Consider the following 25,883-nt stretch of genomic DNA (forward strand, 5'->3'; position numbering starts at 1 on the left):
ATGGGATCTATCCAGTTATATTAAAGGAGGCAGCAAAGGAAGTAAGCAAACCCTTAGCCATAATTATGAGAGCTTCTTTGGACTCAGGGGTGGTACCCATAGCCTGGAAATGTGCAAATGTGACCCCAATTCACAAAGGAGGATCAAAGGCTGACACAAGTAATTATAAACCTGTGAGCTTAACTTCTGTTCCAGGAAAATTAATGGAGGCACTGGTTAAAGAAGCACTGCAGAATCATTTACACAAGACTTCAGTTATAGCTCGGACACAGCATGGTTTTGTTAAGGGGAAGTCTTGCCTGACCAATTTGATTGGATACTATGATGCAGTCACAAAAGAACTGGATGCAGGGAATAGCTTTGATATTATATACTTGGATCTTAGAAAGGCTTTTGATACTGTTGCACATGGAAGACTGCTACACAAATTGGAGCAGTGTGACATTGGAGGCAAATTGCTGCTATGGATAATGGGGTGGTTGAGGGGAGAGAGAAGACAGAGAGTGGTAATCAATGGACCTGCTCTTCGTGGACTAATGTTATTAGTCGAGTCCCTCAGGGCTCAGTGTTGGGTCCATTATTGTTTTCTGTATTTATAAATGATATTGATGATGGTATATCAAGCTTAATGTCCAAGTTTGGAGATGATACAAAGGATGGCAGGGTTAGAGGCTTGCTTAGAGGTTGTCAAGGACACTACTGACACTATGCTGCTGCAACAGGATCTGCAAAGGTTGAGCAGATGGGCTGAAAGGTGGTAAATGAAGTTTAACATTGACAAATGTAAAGTACTACACATGGGAAACAGCAACCCCAGAGCGAAGTATCAACTCTGTGGTACTACACTGACAGTGGTAGAGAATGAAAGGGACTTGGGGGTGGTTGTGCAGGCAGATATGAAGTTCTCTGAGCAGTGCAGACGGGCTGCAAGAGTAACTCATGGAATATTGTCAATGATATACAGGAATTTTTCCAGCAGGGATAAGGAGGTGATTATTCTATTGTATAAGGCAATGGTCAGGCCACACCTAGAGTACTGTATACAGGTCTGGAGGCCTCATTTCAAGAAGGATGTAGAGCTGCTGGAACGAGTACAGAGAAGGGCAACAAGATTAGTGAATGGAACAAAGGGGTGCTCTTACGAAGAAAGGCTTAAATTTTGCAAATTAGTGTCTGGACACTAGGCACCAGCGAGGTGCTCTGATAGAGGTGTATAAAGCCTTGAATGGTTTGAGCATGCTCAATGCTGATGGGATTCTTCCTCTAGCTCAGAAAAATCACCTGAGAGGGCATAAATTCAAATTGAGGAAAGACAGATGTAGGATAGACGTGCGGAAATTTGCCTTTAGCCAGCGGGTTGTTGGTTGGTGGAACAGACTTCCATCCCTTGTGGTGGAGGTTGATAGCCTAAATAAGTTTAAGGCTCAGCTGGCTAGGTATTTTGAACGAACAGAGGGGTGAAGTGGAAGTGGGTTTTTTTTTTTTTTTTTTTTTGCTCTGCTAATGCTAATGCTAATTATCAAATTAAGTGTATTACTCCCTCTAGTTGCCTAAAACAAAAAGTAATGATTAACAAGTATGCCACAGAAACGGAAATAATGATTGAAGGAGCAGTAATTGAAAAGGTGGAGTCATACTTATCTGGGACAAGTTATTATCTGTAATAATGATAAATGGCTGGAAGTCAAGAGAAGAATAAATTTTAGCATTCAGGAAATATAGTCACATACTGAAGAGCAATATCCCAGTTTGTCTGAAATGTAAAATAATGAACCAATGTATACTCCCCACCATGACTTATGGAAGTGAAACTTGGGCACTCACCAAAAGAATGGAAGAGAAGCTGAGAACTACACAGCAAAGAATGGAACAAATTATATTGGGAATCAAACTGTTAGATAAGAAGAGAAACACATGGATTAGGCAGCAAACTCAAGTAAAGGACATTCTTATCAAAAACTAAAGAACTAGAATGGTCTTGGGCAGGACACACAGCTTGAAGACATGATGACAGATGGACTAAGAAAATAACAGAATGGTACCCAAGAGGAGCTAGAAGAAAAGCTGGAAGACAAAAGCAGAGATGGATAGATGAAATTCATGAGTTTGTGGGTGGCCAGTGTTCAAAACAGAAGGAACTGGAAAGTTGCTGGAGAAGCCTTCATCCTGCAGTGGATTGAAAATGGCTGATGATGATGCTCTATATACTCTTCAATTAGAACCTTTTAGTGTCCAAATGATAAAGGATAAACATCCCCTGACTGAATAATCACCACTACGTATCTTTAGAGCAGTCACATTTTGCTGGCAGGCAATGAAATTGTCACAACACCAAAAACAAAAATGGATTATGTTTTTAATGACAAAGTTTTTAATGTTTGGCAATAACCAAATGCAGACAGATCAAAACACGAGAAGGTGTCAAAATGCCAATAGTTCAAAACTGGTGGATCAAAATGTCAATGGTTCATAACAAGTTAAAATGTCTACTGACTGCTGCTGTTATATAACAACAAATAAATGTGTTTTGATCTTTTCAAAATTGAAAATATTAAAAAAAATTTTTTTTTTAATTTTTTAGAAAAAATTTAAAACCAAAATTTAAATTTTTTAAAAATTTAAAAAATTTAATTTTTTTAGAAAAAATTTATGACACTTTCCTGTTGCTAATATAAACATTAATTTTAATTTTTATAGTAGACAGTTTTTTTTTTTTTTTTTTTTTAGGTCTACATTCAATGTACTAGAATGCAACCCCAACTCTCACTTTGTACCTTGCAGAATACACAATCACTGACTTTGGCAGAAATCTAACCCACCAAATTTGGCAGGAGTCTCCCGTACTTTGCATAACTTCAGTTTATTTTTACTTACTTTCCTTTATTAATGCCATTCAAGAACATTTTCAATTCACTAACGATATCTTGAGCCTATACGAAAATAAGAATAATTAAAACTCAAACAAAAGTAAAGTATATAATTTTTACATTAAAAACAATATAAAAAAGTAAAAATAAAAGTATTAAAACTGCACAAATTGCTTTAAAATAATAAAAAAACTTTTGAGAAATAATAATGCAAACTATTTAAAAGAAAAACAATATAAAAATTTTGTATAAACTGTATCTCTAAAAATTGAGGTGTTCAAGGCTTTAAAAGAATTCGGAAAACTATGTGATGGTATCATCACTTTTATCCTTCCCACAACACACAAGCAGGCAAATTTAAACTGAAAAAGGATAGTTCCAAGATAGGTGAGCAGAAGTTTACCTTCTGCCAAAGAGAAATTATTATTAGAATAAACTTAACACCTAGTACTGTGGAAATGGAAAAACCTAAATAAATTTAAAGAAATATTGAACAAATTGTAAAAGGATAGCCAAAATGAAGACTTTTTTTTTTTTTTGATGATACCATATAAACTTGATTCTTTGCATCATTTTTTTCAATACTAATATTAATTAATTAATGTTATACAATAACACATACAGAGTATGAAACAATACATCAATTAAGACAAGATTCATTACTGAACACTCAACTAGGTACACTAAAAAATACTGTCTAAACGACTGACCGACAGATTTTAAAATCATCTCAAACAGGTTGCAATCTAATGAACACAAGCTCCTTAATAAGATATTTAACTGCACAATCACTTTAGTAATAATCTGATACAGCAATTAAATAAACCTGATACACCCATTACATGACTGAATTACATGTACACATCTCTTTTAAAGATATGTAAATACAACATTACCAAAAATGCATGTAAATAACTATTATAACCTTTTGAAAAAAATGAACTGTTAATGAAACCAAATCCACACCAAAGACCCTTCTGATTATTGCAACTAATGCAGATTACACAGTGGCCACTATGTATGGAACACAGGTGACCCCCACTTAACGCTGATAATTCTTTCAGGAAAAATAGAGCGCTAAGTGAGCGCAGCATTCCCATAAGGTAACATATGTATTTGTGAGTTGTGGTCGGTGCCATAGGATATTTTCCTAATCAATAATAAATGGTAGTGAAAAGATGCACAAATGTCAGTCAAAATATTTAATATTCAAATATGTGTACATATAACATATTCTGCATTACATACATATATAATTATGTGGTAACTACTTAGTATCAAAATTCCAATTAAAATCATGAATTTAATTGATCTAAATTGATGAATTTAATCATGAAAAATGTGTTGATTTTAGGTTGTACTTTGGCCCTCTTCCTGGTAAACTAAAAGGGGTATTAATTTTAAATCCCCCATAGCGTTACCACCCAACAATAAAGTCAACCAATCGTTCGCCACTTTGAAACCTGGCATGCTTTTCTCTTCTTTCAATGTGAAACTTCTTTTAAGCATTTGTTTCCAAAAAGGCCTGCTTCACCTAGGTTAAATCCCAGGAGTTCACATCTGATGAGTATGGGCTTGGCAAACACAGGGTCCTGAGCTGGATATCATCATTCTTCTGTTTCTTGGTGATTCCTTTCTACTTCACTCACTCTCTCTCTTTCTGTCTCTCTCACACACAGGGTAAATCAGGGAATTTTTTTTTTTTTTTTGGCTGGTGCAGCATAAGCCTCAGGCTTCCTTGCACCATATGACTAATAATAATACTTGTTGAGAAGTATAACATATAATAACCCCTCTTCAATAATTTTAACAAGTTCTTTTTTGAAAGTTTCGGCTCCTTGAGCTGCACTTGCGGCTTCTCCCTGGATTTTAAATTTATTCAACCAGTCCTTACTAGTTTTAAATGGTTCCATTTTTTTTTTTTTTTTTTTTTTTTTTTAGGTGAGCTTTCTTTAGATCATCATATAGGCTATCTATCTCTCTCTCTTTTTTTTTTTTTTTTTTATAATATTTAACTTATCTGAATTCTGCATCGGATATTATTATTTTTTTTTTTTTTTGGTAGTTGTTGGCGCATCGGCTTCTGTAGTCAGCTTCATCGGCTTCTTAATAAATCTATACAGTGTCAGAAATATAACTGCACTCCTGACTAAATGTGACATGCACTACTTCTTTAACCAGCAAATCCACTATTTTCTCTGCAACAGATGTTAAGCTAACAGATCTGTAATTACTCTTTGATCCCCTTTGTGAGTTGGGGATACATTCACAGATCACCAGTATACTGGGATCTCCACGAATTCAAAAGATCCTCTCATAATTTTAGCTAAGGGTTTGCTTACATCCTTTGCTGCCTCCCTTAATATAATTGGACAGATTCCATTCACATCAATTGCCTTTTTTGTGTTCTTGTTTATACTCTGGCACAACCACCAGGTTAGTTGAGTTTACAATAAATCATCAATACAAATGGCAATCGTATTTAGCAGTCACGAGCCTTGGTCCACTCAGAGTGCGTGCTACTGCACTCACGCTCCTGACCACTAGGCTACATCACGTTTAACTTCAAAAATTTCTCTTCTGCTTTCATCTCAGTTATCACTAAATCATTAGGTCACTGATAGTCTCATAAACTTCTGGCATCCCCTTCCTAAAGGATTCATAATGTGTGAATGTACATGAAAAATACCTATTCATTTTGATAGTAACCTGAGCAGGATCATCAACATTAACTCAAAAAATTTGACTACCGTGATTCATTCCTATACTTCTAGTGTTAAGATGAGTAAAGAAGTCTTTGCTGTTTTTCTTTGCCAGAGATTTCTCGTAATCTGCCTTAGCTTGCTTAACCTCCTTTGTGACTTGACTGTAGACTAATTTATATCTATGAAAAGCTTCCATATAACCTGATAATTAATAAGCATCTCAAGCAATTTTCTTCAATGCCACAAGTCACATCAGTTCAACATTCATTTAGGTCTAAGCCAAGAAGTATTTCTTAACCAGTATGAAAAGTCTAGAAGCTTCTACGATTACTTTCCTGAATGGGTGCCATTCAGAATTTTCTGATGGTAACATCATCAGTTTGTGTGGACATATAGAACTCAAAAATTGTGCAAGCCCACTGCAGTCACCTTGATGAAAGCAAAAACCCTTTCCTTTAATCCTGATTGTAGTTACATCTTTAGGTTAATCCTACTTCAATAAACTACAATCACTGTCACATAGTGGTTCTCTTAACAGCAGATTATTAGTCATGAGAGATCACAGCTGATAATCATATCAAGAGTATTGCTCTCTCTCTCTCTCTCTCTCTCTCTCTCTCTCTCTCTCTCTCTGTGGCCTAATATGATGATGCAGCAAACACACATCCAATATATCCACAAAAGTCTTGCTAAAGTGCAAGTGACATGCAAGTTCTAATCAATATATAGAAAGCTAAAATTCCTCATTATAAGACATTTGCATTAGCAGAGGCATATCAGGCAAGAAAGCAAGTGTATATAGCTTCAGCCAAAATAAAAAAAAACTTCCCGTTTCACGTATCCATTCACTCCAAAAGTCTGTCTATTTTAGCCTTGAATTTATTTACGCTGTCAACTTTGACAGCGACAGACGAAAGTTTGTTCCAGCAATCAACCACTCGCATGTGAAAGTCAAATTTCCAGACATCTATTCTAAAACTGTCTTTCCTCAATTTGAATTTATATCCCACACAGGCATGGAATCTGAACAAGAGTCTGCCAGAGGCAAAGGTTGATGACATTGTAGAGTGGATATCATCTTTTAAGGGCACAAAATGTGATATTGTTGTACACGTTGGCACTAATGATATCAAGAATAGGAGACCGGCAGAATTACATAACAAGTACCGGTCACTGTTGAAAAAAAGCCGTGAATTAGGGTTGAATTTGAAAGTGTCTGCAATTCTGCCCGGACATGATAGGAGGGAGTATATGATGAGAGCCTTGTCGATCAATTTGGCCCTGGAAAGATTGTGCAAGGCTCAAGGTGTAGAATTTTTTTCAGCCTGGACTGTACTTGTTAACAGGAGAGACTGCTTCTACAGGGATGGGATACACTTAAATAGAAAGGGTGCAAGAATATTTGCTGATGCTATCGAGGCGGTGCTAAGTGGGTTAGAAAACTGCTAGCTTGGGGGAAGACAAAGATTAATAGATTAACAGTAGCCACTGGCAGAGGTGAAAGAGATTCTTGCACTGCTTCTATTGGAATGAGCAGAAGCCTGAAAAACAAGATGCAGGATATTTCAGAGACTGCTGGGAGTCATTGCGGTACAAGTAAACACATGGGTTGTGTTAGGGTAGCTAAGAATAGAAACAGGTGCATGTATACTTGCATGTACACCAATGCTAGGAGTTTAGTAAATAAATTTGATGAATTTGAGGTATTGCTCAAAACATCAAAGGCAGATATTGTTGGGATATCAGAGACGTGGTGTCACACAGATATAAGGCATGCAGAACTGGAATTCGGGGAGGGCAACTGCTACAGAAAGGATAGACAGGATAGGAAGGGAGGAGGGGTTATGCGATTAGTTAAGAAACACGTAAAATCCAAGGAAGTCAAGCCAGTCGACATTGCTGGACAGTGCAGTGTCGAGTCAGTTTGGTGTGACATAAGAATTGGGAGATCAAAATTGAGAGTAGGAGGGTGCTATAGGCCTAATGTTTCTGATGAGTATAATAAGAAACTGTACAGGGAAATAGAGTGGGCCAGTAAATCAGAGAGTCTTATAATGGGGGATTTTAATTTCCCAAATATTGATTGGCATTTTGGAGCTGGTCACTCACACACTAGCAAGACTTTTGTGCATTTATTGGATGACTGTTTTCTACATCAGCATGTTCGAGAGGCAAATAGAGGGAGTAATACACTTAATTTGATAATTAGCATTAGCATTAGTAGAGGCATTTGATGCAAAAAATGCAAGCTTATGCAGCATCAGCCAAAAAAAAAAAAAAAAAAAAAAACCCACTTCCACTTCACCCCTCTGTTCGTTCAAAATACCTGTCCAGCTGAACCTTAAACTTATTTAGGCTATCAACCTCCACCACAAGGGATGGAAGTCTGTTCCACCAACCAACCACCCACCCACCCACCCGCTGGCTAAAGGCAAATTTCCGCATGTCCATCCTACATCTGTCTTTCCTCAATTTGAATTTATGCCCTCTCAGGTGAGTTTTCTGAGCTAGAGGAAGAATCCCATCAGCATTGAGCATGCTTAAACCATTCAAGGCTTTATACACCTCTATCAGATCACCTCGCGGGTGCCTAGTCTCCAGACACTGTAATTTGCAAAACTTAAGCCTTTCTTCGTAAGAGCACCCCTTTGTTCCATTCACTAATCTTGTTGCCCTTCTCTGTACTCGTTCCAGCATCTCTACATCCTTCTTGAAATGAGGCCTCCAGACCTGTATACAGTACTCTAGGTGTGGCCTGACCATTGCCTTATACAAGGGAATAATCACCTCCTTATGCCTGCTAGAAAAATTCCTGTATATCATTGACAATACTCCATGAGCTACTCTTGCAGCCCGTCTGCACTGCTCAGGGAACTTCATATCTGCCTGCACAACCACCCCCAAGTCCCTTTCATTCTCTACCACTGTGTAGTACCACAGAGTTGATACGTTGCTCTGGGGTTGCTGTTTCCCCATTTGTAGTACTTTACATTTGTCAATTAAAATTCATTTGCCACCTCTCAGCCCATCTGCTCAACCTTTCCAGATCCTGTTGCAGCAGCATAGTGTCAGCAGTGTCCTTGACAACCCTGCTAACCTTTGTATAGTCTGCAAACTTGGACATTAAGCTTGATATACCATCATCAATATCATTTATAAATACAGAAAACAATAATGGACCCAACACTGAGCCCTGAGGGACTGCACTAATAACATTAGTCCACGATGAGTAGTGTCCATTGATTACCACTCTCTGTCTTCTCCCCCTCAACCACCCCTTTATCCATAGCAGCAATTTGCCTCCAATGTCACACTGCTCCAATTTGTGTAGCAGTCTTCCGTGTGCAACAGTATCAAAAGCTCCTTTCTAAGATCCAAGTATATAATATCAAAGCTATTCCCCGCATCCAGTTCTTTTGTGACTGCATCATAGTATCCAATCAAATTGGTCAGGCAAGACTTCCCCTTAACAAAACCATGCTGTGTCCGAGCTATAACTGAAGTCTTGTCTAAATGATCCTGCAGTGCTTCTTTATCCAGTGCCTCCATTAATTTTCCTGGAACAGAAGTTAAGCTCACAGGTCTATAATTACTTGTGTCAGCCTTTGATCCTCCTTTGTGAATAGGGGTCACATTTGCACATTTCCAGTCTATGGGTACCTCCCCTGAGTCCAAGGAAGCTCTCATAATTATGGCTAAGGGTTTGCTTACTTCCTTTGCTGCCTCCTTTAATATAACTGGATAGATTCCATCCACCCCGGGTGCCTTTCTTGTGTTTATCTTCAACAGTTTCTCCTCCACTTTACTCCAGTTATTTCAAGATTCTGTAGCTTACTGCTAGAGTTGAATACACCTCTGGCATTCCCCTCGCTGAATAACTCCTCATGTGTGAATGTCGATTAAAAATATTCATTTAGTTTGTTAGCTACCTGAGCAGGATCATCAACAGTTGACCCATCAATATCAAGTGGACCGATCTGATTCATCCCCTTCCTTCTAGAGTTTACATAAGTAAAGAACTCTTTGCTGTTTTTCTTTGCATCCCTTGCCAAGGATTTCGCGTAATCTGCCTTCGCCTGCCTAACCTCCTTTGTAACTTGGTTGCATATCAACTTTTATCTATCATAGGCTTCTGTGTCATGTGTTAATTTGTAAGTATCCCATGCATTTTTCTGATCCCAGTATCGCAGGCAGATATGAAGTTTTCTGAGCAGCGCAGACAGGCTGCAAGAGTAGATCATGGTGTATTGTCAATGATATATAGGAATTTTTCTAGCAGGGATAAGGAGGTGATTATTCCCTTGTAACAGGCAATAGTCAGGCCGCACCTAGAGTACTGTATACAGGTCTGGAGGCCTCATTTCAAGAAGGATGTAGAGCTGCTAACGAGTACAGAGAAGGGCAACAAGACTAGTGAATGGAACATAGGGGTGCTCTTACAAAGCTTAAGTTTTGCAAATTACGGTGTCTGGAGACTAGGCACCAGCGAGGTAATCTGATAGAGGTGTATAAAGCCTTGAATGTTTTGAGGATGCTCAATGCTCATGGGATTCTTCCTCTTGCTCAGAATAATCACCTGAGAGGACATAAATTCAAATTGAGGAAAGACAGAAGTAGGATGACATGCAGAAATTTGCCTTTAGCCAGCGGGTGGTTGGTTGGAGGAACAGACTTCCATCCCTTTTCGTGGAAGTTGATAGCCTAAATAAGTTTAAGGCTCAGCCAGACAGGTATTTCGAATGAACGGAGGGGTGAAGTGGAAGTGGTGTTTTTTTTTTTTTTTTTGGCTGATGCTGCATAAGCTTGCTTTCTTGCATCAAATGCCTCTACTAATGCTAACAAGAGGAAGAATCCCATCAGCACAGAGCTTGCTCAAACCATTAAAGGCCTTATACATCTTAATCAGATCACCCTGCAGGTGCCTAGTCTCCAGATGCTGCAATTTACAGAACTTTAATACCCTTTGTTCCACTCACTAATCTCGTTGCCCTTTTCTGTACTTTTTTCCAGCAGCACTACATTTTTTCCTAAAATGAGCCCACCAGACCTGTATGCAGTACTCAAGGTGTGGCCTGACCTTTGCCTTATACAAGAGGATAATCTCCTCCTTACCCCTGCTAGCAAAATTCCTATATATCATTGACAAGACACCATGAACTACTCTTGCAGCCCATCTGCACTTCTCAGAAAACTTCATATCTGACTGCACAATTACCCCCAGGTCTTTTTCATTCTCCACAACCATGAGTATAGTACTGCACAGTTGGTATATCACTCTGGGGTTACTGCTACCCATACACAGCACTCAGTATTTGTCAAGGTTAAACTTCAGTTGCCACCTCTTAGCCCATCTGCTGCACCTTTCCAGATCCATTGCACTAGAATACCATCCTTACTGTCATTAACAACTCTACCAACTTTCATAGAGTGCAAACTTGGGGATTAAGCCTAATATACCTTCATCAATAGCACTGATAAATACAGAAAACAACACTGGGCCAACGTGGACCCCCTGTGGGACACCACTAATAACATTAATCCACGATGTGCAATGTTCATTGATTACCAACTCATCATTCTGATGGGTGCATACAAGAGTCTATAGAGTCGGGTAGATACCTTCGAAGGTATTAAAGTGGAGACCCATCAAGTTCTCAGCTGCCCAACTCAACGCCAGATCTACAGAGCAGCAATCTCCAAGGCAGAATGTGCTGATCCCTCAGAAGATAGTTATTGTTGGTGACTCCATTGTCAGGGACACAAGTAATATATTGTGCAAAAAGGATAGGTGGAATAGGACCGGGATATGTCTTGCAGGGGCAAAAGTTGATGACGTTGCACAGCAGATATTATCTTTTAAGAACACAGACAGTGATATTGTTGTACACTGTCTGCTGATTTACTTAACAAGTACACGTCAATGCTGAAAAAAAGTCTTGAGTTAGGGCCAGACATGACAGGAGGGAGTACATGATGCGTGGATGTCAGATGAACTAATGAGACATATGGCAGAGAAGAAAAATGCATGGGATACATACAAATTAACACGTGACACAGAAGCCTATGATAGATACAAGTTGATCTGTAAACAAGTTACAAAGGAGGTTAGGCAGGCGAAGGCAGATTACGAGAAATCTTTGGCAAGGGATGCAAAGAAAAACAGCAAAGAGTTCTTTACTTATGTAAACTCTAGAAGGAAGGGGATGAATCAGATTGGTCCACTTGATATCAATGGGTCAACTGTTGATGATTCTGCTCAGGTAGCTAACAAACTGAATGAATATTTTGCATCGACATTCACACATGAGGAGTTATTCAGCGAGGGGAATGCCAGAGGTGTATTCAACTCTAGCAGTAAGCTAGAGAATCTTGTAATAACTGAGAGTAAAGTGGAGGAGAAATTGTTGAAGATAAATACAAGAAAGGCACCTGGGGTGGATGGGATCTATCCAGTTATATTAAAGGAGGCAGCAAAGGAAGTAAGCAAACCCTTAGCCAAAATTATGAGAGCTTCCTTGGACCCAGTGGAAGTACCCATGGACTGGAGATGTGGAAATATGACCCCAATTCACAAAGGAGGATCAAAGGGCGACAGTAATTATAGACCTGTTTAACTTCTGTTCCTGGATAATTAATGGAGGCACTGGTTAAAGAAGCACTGCAGAATCATCTAGACAAGACTTCAGTTATAGCTCAGACACAGCATGGTTTTAAGGGGAAGTCTTGCCTGACCAATTTGATTGGATACTATGATGCAGTCACAAAAGAACTGGATGCAGGGAATAACTTTGATATTATATACTTGGATCTTAGAAAGGCTTTTGATACTGTTGCACATGGAAGACTGCTGCACAAACTGGAGCAGTGTGGCACTGGAGGCAAATTGCTGCTATGGATAAAGGGGTGGTTGAGGGGGAGAAGACAGAGTGGTAATCAATGGGCACTGCTCATCGTGGACTAATGTTATTAGTGGAGTCCCTCAGGGTTCAGTATTGGGTCCATTATTGTTTTCTGTATTTATAAATGATATTGATGATGGTATATCAAGCTTAATGTCCAAGTTTGCAGACGATACGAAGGTTGGCAGGGTTGTCAAGGACACTGCTGACACTATGCTACTGCAACAGGATCTGGAAAGGTTGAGCAGATGGGCTGAGAGGTCGCAAATGAAGTTTAACATTGAAAAATGTAAAATACTACATATGGGAAACAGCAACCCCAGAGCAATGTATGAACTCTGTGGTACTACACTGACAGTGGTAGAGAATGAAAGGGACCTGGGGTTGGTTGTGCAGGCAGATATGAAGTTTTCTGAGCAGTGCAGAAGGGCTGCAAGAGTAGCTCATGGTGTATTGTCGATGATATATAGGAATTTTTCTAGCAGGGATAAGGAGGTGATTATTCCCTTGTACAGGCATACCTCGAATAACGAATAGGATGCGTTCCACGAAATTACTTCGTTAAGCGAAACTTCGTTTTCAGAGGTAAAAATACTATGGCCAGAATAGGGATATGTTCCTACGTAAAGAAAATGAAAAGCTTTTTTTTCGAACAAAGAAAAGTTTTATTAAATAAACATTCAACTTACATACAAAGTGAAATCACATTTTAAAATATGAGTCTAAAGTTGATTGCTTATGCTTTTTTTCTCTTTCATTTAACAATTGTCTATACGGAGTCATTGCATTTAACACTGATCGCTTAACAATGAAACTTCTTCCTAAATCAGGATCATTTTCACTAAAAAAATTTAAACGTTTTCAATGTCATTTAAGCAGTTTTTTAAATCTTTGTTTGTTAACACTTTTTCGGCAGGAACTTCTTTAACTTCGTCTTCATTATCTTTGTCTTCGTTGCTAACAAGGTTTTCTAAATCTTCCACTGAAAAACCATCATCTTCTGCATTCAATAAATTTCTAACATCCTCTTCATCAACATTTTCGAAACCTATTGATTGAGCCATCTGGATAACTTCATTTCTAATTTCCTGGATGCTATTTTCTTCTTCTAGTACAACTTCTGGCCATATTTTGCGCCAAACTCCATTTAAGCATTTCTTAGTGACTTCTTTCCAAGAACTATCAATGTTTTCAATTGCCTTTTTAATGGTGTAGTTTTTCCAAAAAGTTAACTGTCATTTCCTCTTTATCCTCTAGTTCAGTTAAATTGCTTAATATTCGACGCAGATAATAAGCTTTAAATGATGCTATCACTGCCTGATCCAATGGTTGAATCAAAGAAGTTGTGTTTGCTGGAAGAAACACAACTTTGACAGTAATGCATGTGTCCAACGTGTTAAGATCAGTAGGATGTCTCGGAGCATTGTCTAACAACAAAAGAGCTTTTTCTTCAAAGTTGTTTTTTGACAATACCGTTTTACTTCAGGACAAAAGTGGTTAACAAACCAATCAGTAAATAACTCCTTGGTAACCCACGCTTTTCTATTTGCTTTCCATATTACAGGTAAATTCATTTTTATGTTACCTTTTAACGCCCTCGGATTTTCTGAATGGTAAACTAATAACAATTTTAATTTATAATCGCCAGAGGCATTCAATCGAAAGAGTAACATTAAACGGTCTTTGGCTGCTTTGAACCCAGCAGCTGGTTTTTCTTCAATAGAAATGAAACTTTTTGTTGGTAGCCGTTTCCAGAACATACCGCTTTAGTCAACACTGAACACCAAATTTGGTGGAAAATTTTCACGTTCAATTATTTCCTTTAGTTTTTCTGAAAACTTATTTGCGGCTTCTCCTGTTAATTTTACACTATGAACCCTGGCCCGTTTTTTAAATTTCTCGAACCAACCACGAGAAGCCCAAAAGGTTTCCGTAATTTCGTCAGTTTGTTTAAATTTCAGGTGATTAAACTGGAATATTTTTTTTTTATGTTAAATGGGGCTTGAAATTGCGGACTTCGTTATATCGAAGCTTCGTTATCAGAGGTAACGTTAACCGAGGTATGCCTGTATAAGGCAATGGTCAGACCACACCTAGAGTACTGTATACAGGTCTGGAGGCCTCATTTCAAGAAGGATGTAGAGATGCTGGAACGAGTACAGAGAAGGGCAACAAGATTAGTGAATGGAACAAAGGGGTGCTCTTACGAAGAAAGGCTTAAGTTTTGCAAATTACAGTGTCTGGAGACTAGGCACCGGGCGAGGTGATCTGATAGGTGTATAAAGCCTTGAATGGTTTGAGCATGCTCAATGCTGATGGGATTCTTCCTCTTGCTCAGAATAATCGCCTGAGAGGGCATAAATTCAAATTGAGAAAAGACAGATGTAGGATAGACGTGAGGAAATTTGCCTTTAGCCAGCGGGTGGTTGGTTGGTGGAATAGACTTCCATCCCTTGTAGTGGAAGTTGATAGCCTAAATAAGTTTAAGGCTAGGCTGGACAGGTGTTTCGAACGAGCAGGGGGGTGAAGAGGAAGTGGTTATTTTTTATTTATTTATTTTTATTATTATTTTTTTTTGGGCTGATGCTGCATAAGCTTGCTTTCTTGCATCAAATGCCTCTACTAATGCTAATGCGAGTCTTGTCGATCAATTCGGCCGTGGAGAGATTGTGCAAGACTCATGGTGTAGAATTTTTTTTTAGTGTGGTCTGTGCTTGTTAACAGAAGAGACGGGACACGCATAAATAGAAGGGGTGCAAGAATATTTGCTAATGCTATCGAGGCAGTGTTAGGTAGATCAGACAACTGCTAGCTTAGGGGGGGGGTGGATTCACAGCAACGGTAGTCACAGGCAGAGGTGAAAGTGATTCTTGGACAGCTTCTATTGGAATTTTCAGGGACTGGTAACTAAGAATAAGAACAGGTGCATGTATACTAGCATGTATACCAATGCTAGGAGTACAGAAAATAAATTTGATTTATAAAAATATAAATAAATATCTGGACAAGATATTATTCGGGTATTGTTGGGATATCTGAGACATGGTGACACAGATATAAGCAGTGCAGAATTGGAATTTGGGGAGTACAATGTGTACAGAAAGGATAGACAGGATAGGAATGAAGGAAGGGTTATGATGTTAGTTAAGAAACACATAAAAATGTAAGGAAATGCATCCAGTTGATATAGATGGTCAGTACAATGTTGAGTCAGTTTGATGTAATGTAAACACTGGGAAAGCAAAAATGAGAGTAGGAGTGTGTTATAGGCCGAATGACTCTAATGAGTACAACGAACAGCTGTACAGAGAAATAGAGTGGGCCAGTAAATCAAACTGTCTCATAATGGGGGATTTTAACTTCCCAGATATTGACTGGAACTTGTGGTTTGGTCACTCACACATGATCAAGATTTTCGTGGATTTATTGGATGATTGTTTTCTACAGCAACGCGTTAGACAGGAAACCAGAGAGAGTAATACTCTTGATCTGGTTATCAGCAGTGATTATTCGTGCATTAAGAATTTGCATATAAAGGAACCATTTAGGCGTTAGTGATCGCAGTGCACTGATGTGGAATTTACTTAAAGATTTAACTACCATCAGAGATAAAGGGAACAGTTTATGCTTTAATAGAGGTGACTACAGTGGTCTTAGACAGCTTTAAGTTCAACACAGTGGGATCAACCGATGATGTTACGAACCACAAAATTTAAAAGGGAAGCATTCAAGGAAGTAATCATGGAATGCTACTAGGCTTTTCATACCGATTAAGAAATACTGTTTCAAGTTTAGGCCTAAATGGATGTCAGATGAACTAATGAGATGTGGCAGAGAAAAAAAATGATGGGGTGCACATAAATTATCAGGTGACACAAGCCTATGAGAGATATAAGCTAATCTGCATCAAATGACAAATGGTTAGGTAAGTGAAGGCAGATTACACAAAATCTTTGGCAAAGGAAGCTAAGAAAATCAGCAAGGACTTCTTTAGTTACATACTCTAGTAGGAAGGGGATGAATCAGATTGGTCCACTTGATATTGAGGGTTTGACTGTTGATAATCCTGCTCAGATAGCTGACCATCTGAATGATCATTCTGCATCTACATTCACACATGAGGAGTTATGAGAGGAGAATGCCAGAGGTTTATTAGATTGCAACAGGGTGCTTAATAATTTTGTAATAACTGAGAGCTAACTGGAAGAGAATTTTTTGAAGTTAAACATAACAAAGGCACCTGGGGTGGATGGGATCTATCCAGTTATATTAAAGGAGGCAGCAAAGGAAGTAAGCAAACCCTTAGCCATAATTATGAGAGCATCCTTGAATTCAGGGGAAGTACCCATGAACTGGACATATGCAAATTTTCTCGAATTCACAAAGGGGGATCATACGTAATTACAGATCTGTCAGTTTAACTTCTGTTCCAGGGAAAATAATGGAGTCACCGGTTAAAGAAGCACTTCAAGATCATCTAGACAAGACTGCAGTTATAGTTCAGACACAGCATGGGTTTGTTAAGGGGAAGTGACTGACCAATTTGATTGATTACTATGATGTGATCATAAAGGAACTGGATGCAAAAAATTATTTTGATATCATATACTTGGATTTCAGGAAAGCTTTTCATACTGTTGCACACGGAAGCCTACTGTACAAGTTTGGAGCAGTATGGCATTAAGGGCAAGTTGCTACAATGGATAAAAGGATGGTTGAGTGGGAGAAGACAGAGTGGTAATCAATGGATAATGCTCTTCGTGGACTACTGTTATTAGTGGAGTCCTCCAGAGATTGGGCCTATTGTTTTTTGTATTTATCAATAATATTGATGAAGGTATATCAGGGTTAATGCCTAAGTTTGGGGATGATACAAAGGTTGGCAGGGTTGTTAATGACACTAATGATAGTACACTATTGCAACAGGATCCGGAAAAGTTGAGCAGATGGGCTGAGAGGTGGCAACTGAAGTTTAACATTGACAAGTGTGAAGTACTGCATATGGGTAACCCCAGAGTAATGTACCAAATGGGTGATACTACGCTCAGGATAGTTAAGAATGAAAAGGACCTAGGGGTAATTGTGCAGTCATATGAAGTTTTCTGAAGTACAAACAGGCTGCAAGTACAGGAATTTTGCTAGTAGGGATAAGGAGGTGATTGTCCCTTTATATATACACCTTGAGTACTGCATACGGGTCTGGAGGCTTCATTTGAGGAAGGATGTAGAGCTGCTGGAACAAGAACAGAGAAAGGAAACGAGATTGGTGAGTGAAACAAAGGGTTGCTGTTGCCAAGAAAAGCTTAAGTTCTGCAAATTGCAGCGTCTGGAGACTAGGCACCTGTGAGGTGATCTAATTGAGGTGTATAAGGCCTTCAATGGTTTGAGCAAGCTCAACGCTGATGAGATTCTTCCTCTTGCTCAGATTACTCAACTGAGGGGACATAAATTCAAATTGAAGAAAGACAATTGTAGAATAGATGTGGAAATTTGCCTTTAGCCCTTAGGTGGTGATAGTTGGAACAAACTTCCATCTACCATTGTGGAAGTTGACAGCTTAAATAAATTCAAGGAAAGTGGAAAAACTTTTGAGCAAATGGATGGGTGAAATAGGAAGGGGTTTTTTTTTTTTTTTGGGCTGATGGTGTATAAGTTTGCTTTCTTGCATCATGTGCCTCTACTAATAACAAATTTCATACAACATTCTCTACAACCCCCGTTCATATGTACAACGAGATAACACACAACTTCAATGAATTATCACCTGTTCCCAACCTAATCCATAGTAGACTTCCCACAATCCATCCTCAGGTGGGCAGCATACCTACATATCAACAAATGACTAATCTATCACTGTACACTTTATCGAAGAACCAGATATCACTTTTATCTAAAGGCTTGAACTATAACTTACCACCCCACAATTTACCCAAGAAGCAGTGTGTGATAGATATGAAATTCGGACTTCGGAACATTGTGCAAAAAGACCTAATTGTTCAACAAGTAAACCAGGTAGTAAAAAAAAACAAAAAATCCATGGCTTCCAAAATTGAGCAGGCATGAAAGTATAGCTTTATATAACCTTCAAAAAAACAAGGACATCGTTATACAAAGAGCCGATAAGGGAGATACAATAGTAGTACTGGATAAACTGGATTTCATTAACAAAGTACATTCTATTATATCTGATATTTCCACTTATCTTGAAGTAAACCTGGCCCTATTTACTAATTTGGTCAACCAATATAAAAAACATTAACCACATATCAGAAAAACAATTACATTAATGTCCCAATTAAAATAATTAAATTCCAGAACCTATAACATTCCTACACTTTTCAGTCAGGTAAAACTTAACACTTTCAGTTATAAAACTGGATTCCCCATTCGTCCGATTGTCTTGTACAGATAATCAGCATTTGCATCTTTGGCCGTCCACTTATACAATATTATTAAACTCTTTAGACAAGCTATTAAATTTGGCATAAAAAACTACAATTTGTTTTTCAATAGCCTCAAGGATTGTAAACTTGACAATAATGATAATTTATTCTCACTAGATGTCACTTCCCTGTATACAAATGTAAACGTCAAGTACACTTTAGATGTAGTTTGGGTTATGTTAAGTAATAACTATTCTGATTAATCATACTAAACTCCCTATTATAGAAATTTTCCACTTTATCCAACTCCTAATTGAAGCCAGCTATATTACTTTTCGCGATTAAGTATACAAACAAATTTTTGGTTTGCCTATGGGCTTGAATTTTAGTGGCTTAATAACAGAGATCTACTTTTTTTTACAATTTTTTACAACACCTTTTTACAAAAGGTGTCAAACGCATACATTTGACACCTTTTCTTCTGCATATTAGATATTATAGGAAGTACATGGGCAATGTTCTCTGTATCTCTGATACTAGTATATGAATAGAATTTAATTTAAAATATATCAAAAACCTACTATGTTCCTTCATTATAACAGTTATCATCCGCTCACCTACAAAAGGTCAATTATTTTTAACTAATTTCTTAAAGCTTATAAATATTCAACATCTGAGTCATCTTTAAACTCTGAGATACAGATATTAACCAGAAGATTTTTAAATAGAGGTTATCCTCTTAAAACCAAAGCAAAACTCAAGCAAAAAAACAGGCTAAAAAAACTATAACTAATAACAGTAACACCAAGAAATACTTTATCTCCATTCCACACATTGCACAATGGCACAAACAACTAAACAGGCCTTTTAACATGTTAACTGCCAAGTTAGTTTAAGAAAAAAAAATCCCCTGGGGCCAAAAAATATTTAGAAAATAATTTGATTAGTAATTCTAAAATAAGTATTTTAATGTCAGTGTTATACCGTTTTTTCGCTTAAAACATCAAAAAAGGGTCTTTTTTTGTGTCGCATATATGTGGCCGACATGGCCCAGTAGGTTACTTTATTTCTTGAGAAGCCATGTCGGCCACATACATGTGACATTATTACGGCATACATATGAAGGTTGTTTGTGATTAGTTTGTTGCGCGAGCGCTGCAATAAAACTAATTGTGATAAAATAAATTCTCAAACGTCGCAATAAGTTTGTCAGTATTGTTAGAGATTTTGTGAAAGCAAGTTCATTAGCGCACTGTATTATCCGCATTTTTATTGTGTTGTGTTGCTCTTCACGTTTGTACAAGTGTGTTGTAAAAAAAAAAAATCTAAAAAGCAATGGCTAAAAGAAAATTACTAAAAGAAGAGGAACTGAGAGAAATTGCTGAAAATCTTAGCAGTAGTTCTGAAGATGAAGAAGAAGATTTCGACTCTGATGATTTGGTAAAAGATCCTGACTGGGATACTGGGATACATTAAGGAGCAGTACTGGGAGTACTGCTCCTTAATGGTCAACCAAACCTATCTATAAAAATAATTTAGTAACAAAAATTGTCTCAGAACAGTTTTGAATTGTTGTTGCACCTTATTCACTTTTCAGACAATGAAACTGCTATTACAGGGGACAGGCTCAGTAAGATACAACCGCCTGATAGATGTTTTGCAGCTGAAATATCAGAAAATATTTTTCCCAGGCCATGATTTCGTCATTGACAAAACTCTTATTCCTTGGAGTGGCAGGCTGATATTTCGACAATATATATATCAAATAAAGCGCACAGTGGAACAAGTTATGTTCCACTGAAGGATATACCTGGTCGAGCAAGATCTATTCAGGTAAATCTTAAAATTATATTAAATCTGTAGGTTTAGCTGCAAAGGTCTGTGAAGAGTTATCGCAAGGACTTCTAAATGAAAGTCACACCTCATACATAGAAAATTTTTATACCAGCTACCATCTGGCATTATAGTTTCTTCATCAAAAAACTCATGTTGTTGGTATGTTACGAGCAAGTAAAATATTTATGCCCAAAGAAGTCATGTAATCAAGGCTAAATAAAGGGGATGTGATCGTCAAGGAAGAAAAAAATGGAATTATTGTTCTAAAGTGGTGAGATGCTCGAGATGTGTGACTACTAACAAACAAAGCATGCTCCAGAAATGGTTGATGGACCCTCCACCAAAAAATGAAGACAGAAAGAAGCCAAAACCACTTCCTATTCTAGCGTGTAATAAGGGAAAAGCAGGCATTGATCTGTGGGATCAAATAGGTTTGTATGCCACAATGCTAAGAAAAGGGGTAAAGTGGTACCGGAAATTAGAGATAGAATATATACTTGGAATATCAGTTGTCAATGTGTATGTGGTATACAAGAGTGCCACGCAAAAACAAATAAAAATAAGAAGCTTTTGGGAAGAGGTAGTTACGGATTTGCTAAATATAGAACGGATTTGCTAAATATAAAAAGCCAAAATGTGGTAACACTCATATACTAACGACAAAATTCGACGCAAACAACAGGAAAGTTAGACGGATGTGCATTTTTTGTTACGCAAAATTGAAACAGTCGGAAGGAAGATCAGTTGATAGCAGAAAGGGAAAAGGAATTTCGACGTATTGCCCAGACTGTATTCATCGGCCTTTCATGTGTTTGGAGTGTTTTGGACAACACTATAAATCTTCATAATTTTGTAATTATAAAATGCATAATAATAAAGAATTTTTAAATAATGACCTGTTACTTGCTTATTTTTTCTCATAGCACCATGAAAATTTCATCACATGTATCACTGGAGACTGCTTTTCAAAAATAATGTAAATTTCCAACAATCATCAACGCTATACAGCCGACGCAGCTCCCACTGAATCAGTGGGTGTCAGCAATATATGTCTAATGCGGCGCCTGAATAGTGTAATAGTGTCGGACATATACGGCTGTCAACATGTTAAAGATACAGAATTTAAAATTGTAGCTAGGCCCATAAAGAAATTACATATTGTATTAAAGAATCATTCTATCCTTTCTCCATTTTCAACATAGATAAATGACCTATTATATAACATTCCTTGCAGTAATTGAAATTCATCTTATCAAAGCTTGATGCATTGTACTATGGATCTGAGGGTGAAACAACATGAGTCCTCAACTCGAGCAGGATTGGCATTTCATGCAATTAATGAAAGCCACTCTTATTTATCAAAGCAAAAATACTTCATTACAGAAACTGGAAATTAAATTACACAAAAATTCTACTAATGTTCGCAATTCATATCTTATTTCTGATTCGTATCATTTACATGCACATACGTCAAATAATCTTCATATACATTTCAAATTTCTGGTACACACACTTCGCATTACTTCTATCCTGTGATCAAGACGTACTGTTGAAAAGCTCGTCCGCTTCAAGAAGGAAAGTCAGTTTTTAAATTGTTTTAAATTATTTTATTTTATTCATCATAAGCTGTAATCATTCTTAGTTTGATTTTATTATTTTATTATTGGACATAATGTCCTCTTTCACTCAGAATTGTGTGCTGGTTTGATATATTCTGAGGTCAGGTTATGGGAACCTTGACTATTGATTTCAGATGCGTCGAATCTAGGTATCCTTGGGTGAGAGAAGGCGTTACAGGAAGTTATGTTCATTTAAATTGAAGAGTGTCGCACTGGTGTTCTGTGCAATATATTGAGGTAAATTTCTTGAAATTTTTTATTGGTATACTTATAAAATGCAACTAAATACAATTTATTTAAACTTACACTTTTACCTTTTTGGTGCACTTAGCACCATTATTTTTGAGAACTAATAAAAGAAACCAAAAGAAAAAAGGGGGAATAAATTTTACGTACATATACTTTTATACACTGGAAGATATGCATTTCACCAGGACTTTTGTTCTTTGGATCCTCCCTAACAATAAAAATTAGAATGTTGTTGTATAGCTCCCTAGGATCATCACTAGTATAGGCAGTTGGATCACTGATTAAACTCATGGGGAATTTTTCAACAATATCCTAGAGATATAAAAGAAATAAAATTAGATAACACACACAATTTAATGCACAAAACCACTTTCCCAAAAATCAAAATTCATAGAAGACATAATTTGAAAGTGCATTCATACAAACAAATAATTTCTTTCTTAACACAGTAGCACACACTCAGATTGTTTCCTTTTTTTTTTTTTAAATTACAATTCAGATTAAAATAAAGCCATTAAAATTTGAAAATTAAAAATTCGAAATATTTATTAAAAACAAAATTTCATCTACTAGAAATTACTCTACACCAAATCTACACAGTTTGGTAAGTAGGCACCACAGAAGGAATCTCATTAGGGTCCACAATGCTCTGAGAAAGAGCATTGTGGACCCTAATGAGATTCCTTCATAAAATGAATCAATGTGAAATTTTTATAATTATAAAGTCACCAGTACAGCAAAACCTCCAAGTGTCATTTTAAAAGGGAGGCCTCTTATTCATGCTTGGGTCCCAGCCAGAAGTATTAGAAATTACATGTTAAATGACCTCTCTAAAATGGAGAGGTCAATTAACACTCACTTCCTCTTGCTGAGATTATGCGCTTGAAGAGACAAATTCAAATCAACTAAACACAGTTGCAGTGTAGATGAGCAAAAATTTGCCTTTAGCCAGTGAGTGGTTGACTGCTGGAACAAACTTCCATCTGTTGTGGAAGTTTATAGCTTAAACAGATTTAAGGAAGAGCTGGACAAACTTTTGGAAAGAATGAATAGGTAAAATGGGAAGGTTTTTTTTTTTTTTTTTTGGCTGATGCTGTATAAGTTTGCTTTCTTGAATCATATGCCATTACATAATGCTAATACAGATGCAGACAATTTAATAGGTGTCCTTCTGGTATTTTCAACCTCCTTACACAGGGAACAATTTCAAGGGTAACTGACACGTGCATTTTTGTTGGTCAATGGGCATTCATAATGAAGGCAAGAGAAGGTTAAGGTCATTACAGTAATGCTAATTAACTTGTAATGGCCATGGATTATGGGCAAAGCAGATGGCACAGTTACCATGAATTGCACTCACTACTGTTGATAAGAAATGTTTACAAACTTATCGGTTTGTCAGATGCAGTTTCACTGTTGTGTATGTACTATTGTATGTGGCAAGTAAGTACTATTTGGCAAGTACAGCAAATGCCAAAAAGTATCATCTGTCTTCTCAACATTCAACTCACATGGTACTAAGTACTATAGATTGTAACACTTCATGTTTGGGATTTTCATTATTTAAAAAAAATAATAATAAATAAAAAAAACTATTGCCAATGGACTGCAAAGATAATTCTGAACCAAGTAACCCACAAACCTCCTTTAAAAACTAAAATATTACATTATTAGGGTACCTGGATAGCTTCAAGTTTTCATTCATCAACCAGAAAAGTGCACACTTTTCTGGTTGATGAATTGATGAAAACATTGCATAATTTATCAACCCTAGGAAGATGTAGTGCATACTTTAGCTCAATGAGCTGCAGTTGCCATTGTTGTTACACATAAATTTTGAACATGGTTTAAAAAAGAAGTTTAAATTTAAGGAATTAATAAGAGGGCCTATCAAGCCTTTTAAGGGCACAAAAGGTGATGTCATTGTACACATTGGAACAACTGACATTAAGAGTAAGAGATCTGCAGATTTACTCAACAAGTACAGGTCAAAGTTGAAAAAGATAGGAGTTAGGGTTGAATATGAAAGAATCTGCAATTCTGCCCAGAAACGATAGGAAGGACAATATTGTTAGTGCCTTGCCGATCAATTCGACCCTGGAGAGATTGTGCAAGGCTCCAAGTGAAGAATATTTTTCAGCCTGGTCTGTGCATGTTGACAGCAGAGACTGCTTCTACAGGGGATGGGGGTACACTTAAATAGAAAGGGTGAAAGAATATTTGCTGATGCTATCAAGACAGTGTTAGGTGGGTCAGAAAACTGCTAGTTTGGGGGGAGGGATACAGACTAAAAGGTTAACAGTGGCTGCAGGCAGAGAAAGAATTGATTCTTGCACTGCTTGAGCAGCAGCCTGGGAAGCAAGGTAATGGAGATTTCCAGGACAGCTGGGAGTCATAGTGAAACAAGTAAATACACAGGCTGTGTTAGGATAACTAAGAGTAGGAACAGGTGCGTGTATACTTGCATGTACACAAATGCTAGGAGTATAGTTCACAAATTTGATGAGCTTGAAGCGCTAGTCAAGACATCAAAGGCAGATATTGTTGGGATATTGGAGATGTGATGTCACACAGATATAGGCAGTGCAGAATTGGAATTTGGGGAGTGCAATGTGTACAGGAAGGATAGACAGGACAGGAAGAGAGGAGGGGGTTATGCTGTTAGTTTAGAAACACAATCTAAGGAAGTGCCTCCAATTGATTTTGGTGGACAATGCAGTGTTGAATCAATTGAGGTGCGAAATAAGCACTGGGAAAGGAAAAATGAGAGTAGGTATGTGTGTGTAATAGGTCTAATGAATACGGTGGGTATAATGAGCAATTGTGCAGAGAAATAGAGTGGGCCAGTAAATCAGAACGTCTTATAATGGGGGATTTAACTATCAAGATATTGACTGGAATTTGTGGGTTGGTCACTGGCACACTAGAAAAAATTTTTGTGGATTTATTGGAAGATTGTTTTCTACAGCAACATGTTCGAGAGGAAACCAGAGGGAGTTGTTGTTGTTATTATTTTTTTTTTTTATGTGAACCCCAAACACGAGAGGTATTAGAACCTATAGTACTTAGTACCGTGCTTGGGTTGGAGGTTGAGAAGACGAAAGAAGATATTTGTTGACATTGGACTTGAACTTCTGTAGATTGTAATTTTCAAGAAATACGTATGAAGGAAGGTTGTTCCAGAAAACGGCAGTTGAATGAATAAATGAGGAAGATGAAAAGTTGGTTCTGTGGGTTTGAAGTTGGACAGTAAATGGATGTTGGCTGGTGGCGGCACGTGTTCGGACTGTTTTGAAAGAGAGAGCGGGAATTATAGAAGCCAATT

The 25,883-nt window shown here is 37.4% G+C and overlaps 1 protein-coding gene across 4 annotated transcripts in view; it reads right to left on the bottom strand.

The window, feature by feature from the left end:
- Positions 1 to 25,883, bottom strand: part of LOC150077632 (epidermal growth factor receptor kinase substrate 8-like) — a 432,910-nt gene that overhangs the window by 175,832 nt on the left and 231,195 nt on the right. For all 4 annotated transcript variants that reach the window (XM_090384186.1, XM_090384185.1, XM_090384188.1 and 1 more), the window contains 2 exons: positions 22,706 to 22,870; positions 2,875 to 2,930 (listed from right to left, as the gene is read on the bottom strand). In XM_090384186.1, the coding sequence (XP_090240312.1) occupies positions 2,875 to 2,930; positions 22,706 to 22,870 (221 nt within the window). The remainder of the gene's footprint in view (positions 1 to 2,874; positions 2,931 to 22,705; positions 22,871 to 25,883) is intronic.

This window comes from Mastigoproctus giganteus, chromosome 11 (genome assembly GCF_048544385.1).
Source record: "Mastigoproctus giganteus isolate SK-2022 chromosome 11, ASM4854438v1, whole genome shotgun sequence".
Lineage (NCBI taxonomy): Eukaryota > Metazoa > Arthropoda > Arachnida > Uropygi > Thelyphonidae > Mastigoproctus > Mastigoproctus giganteus.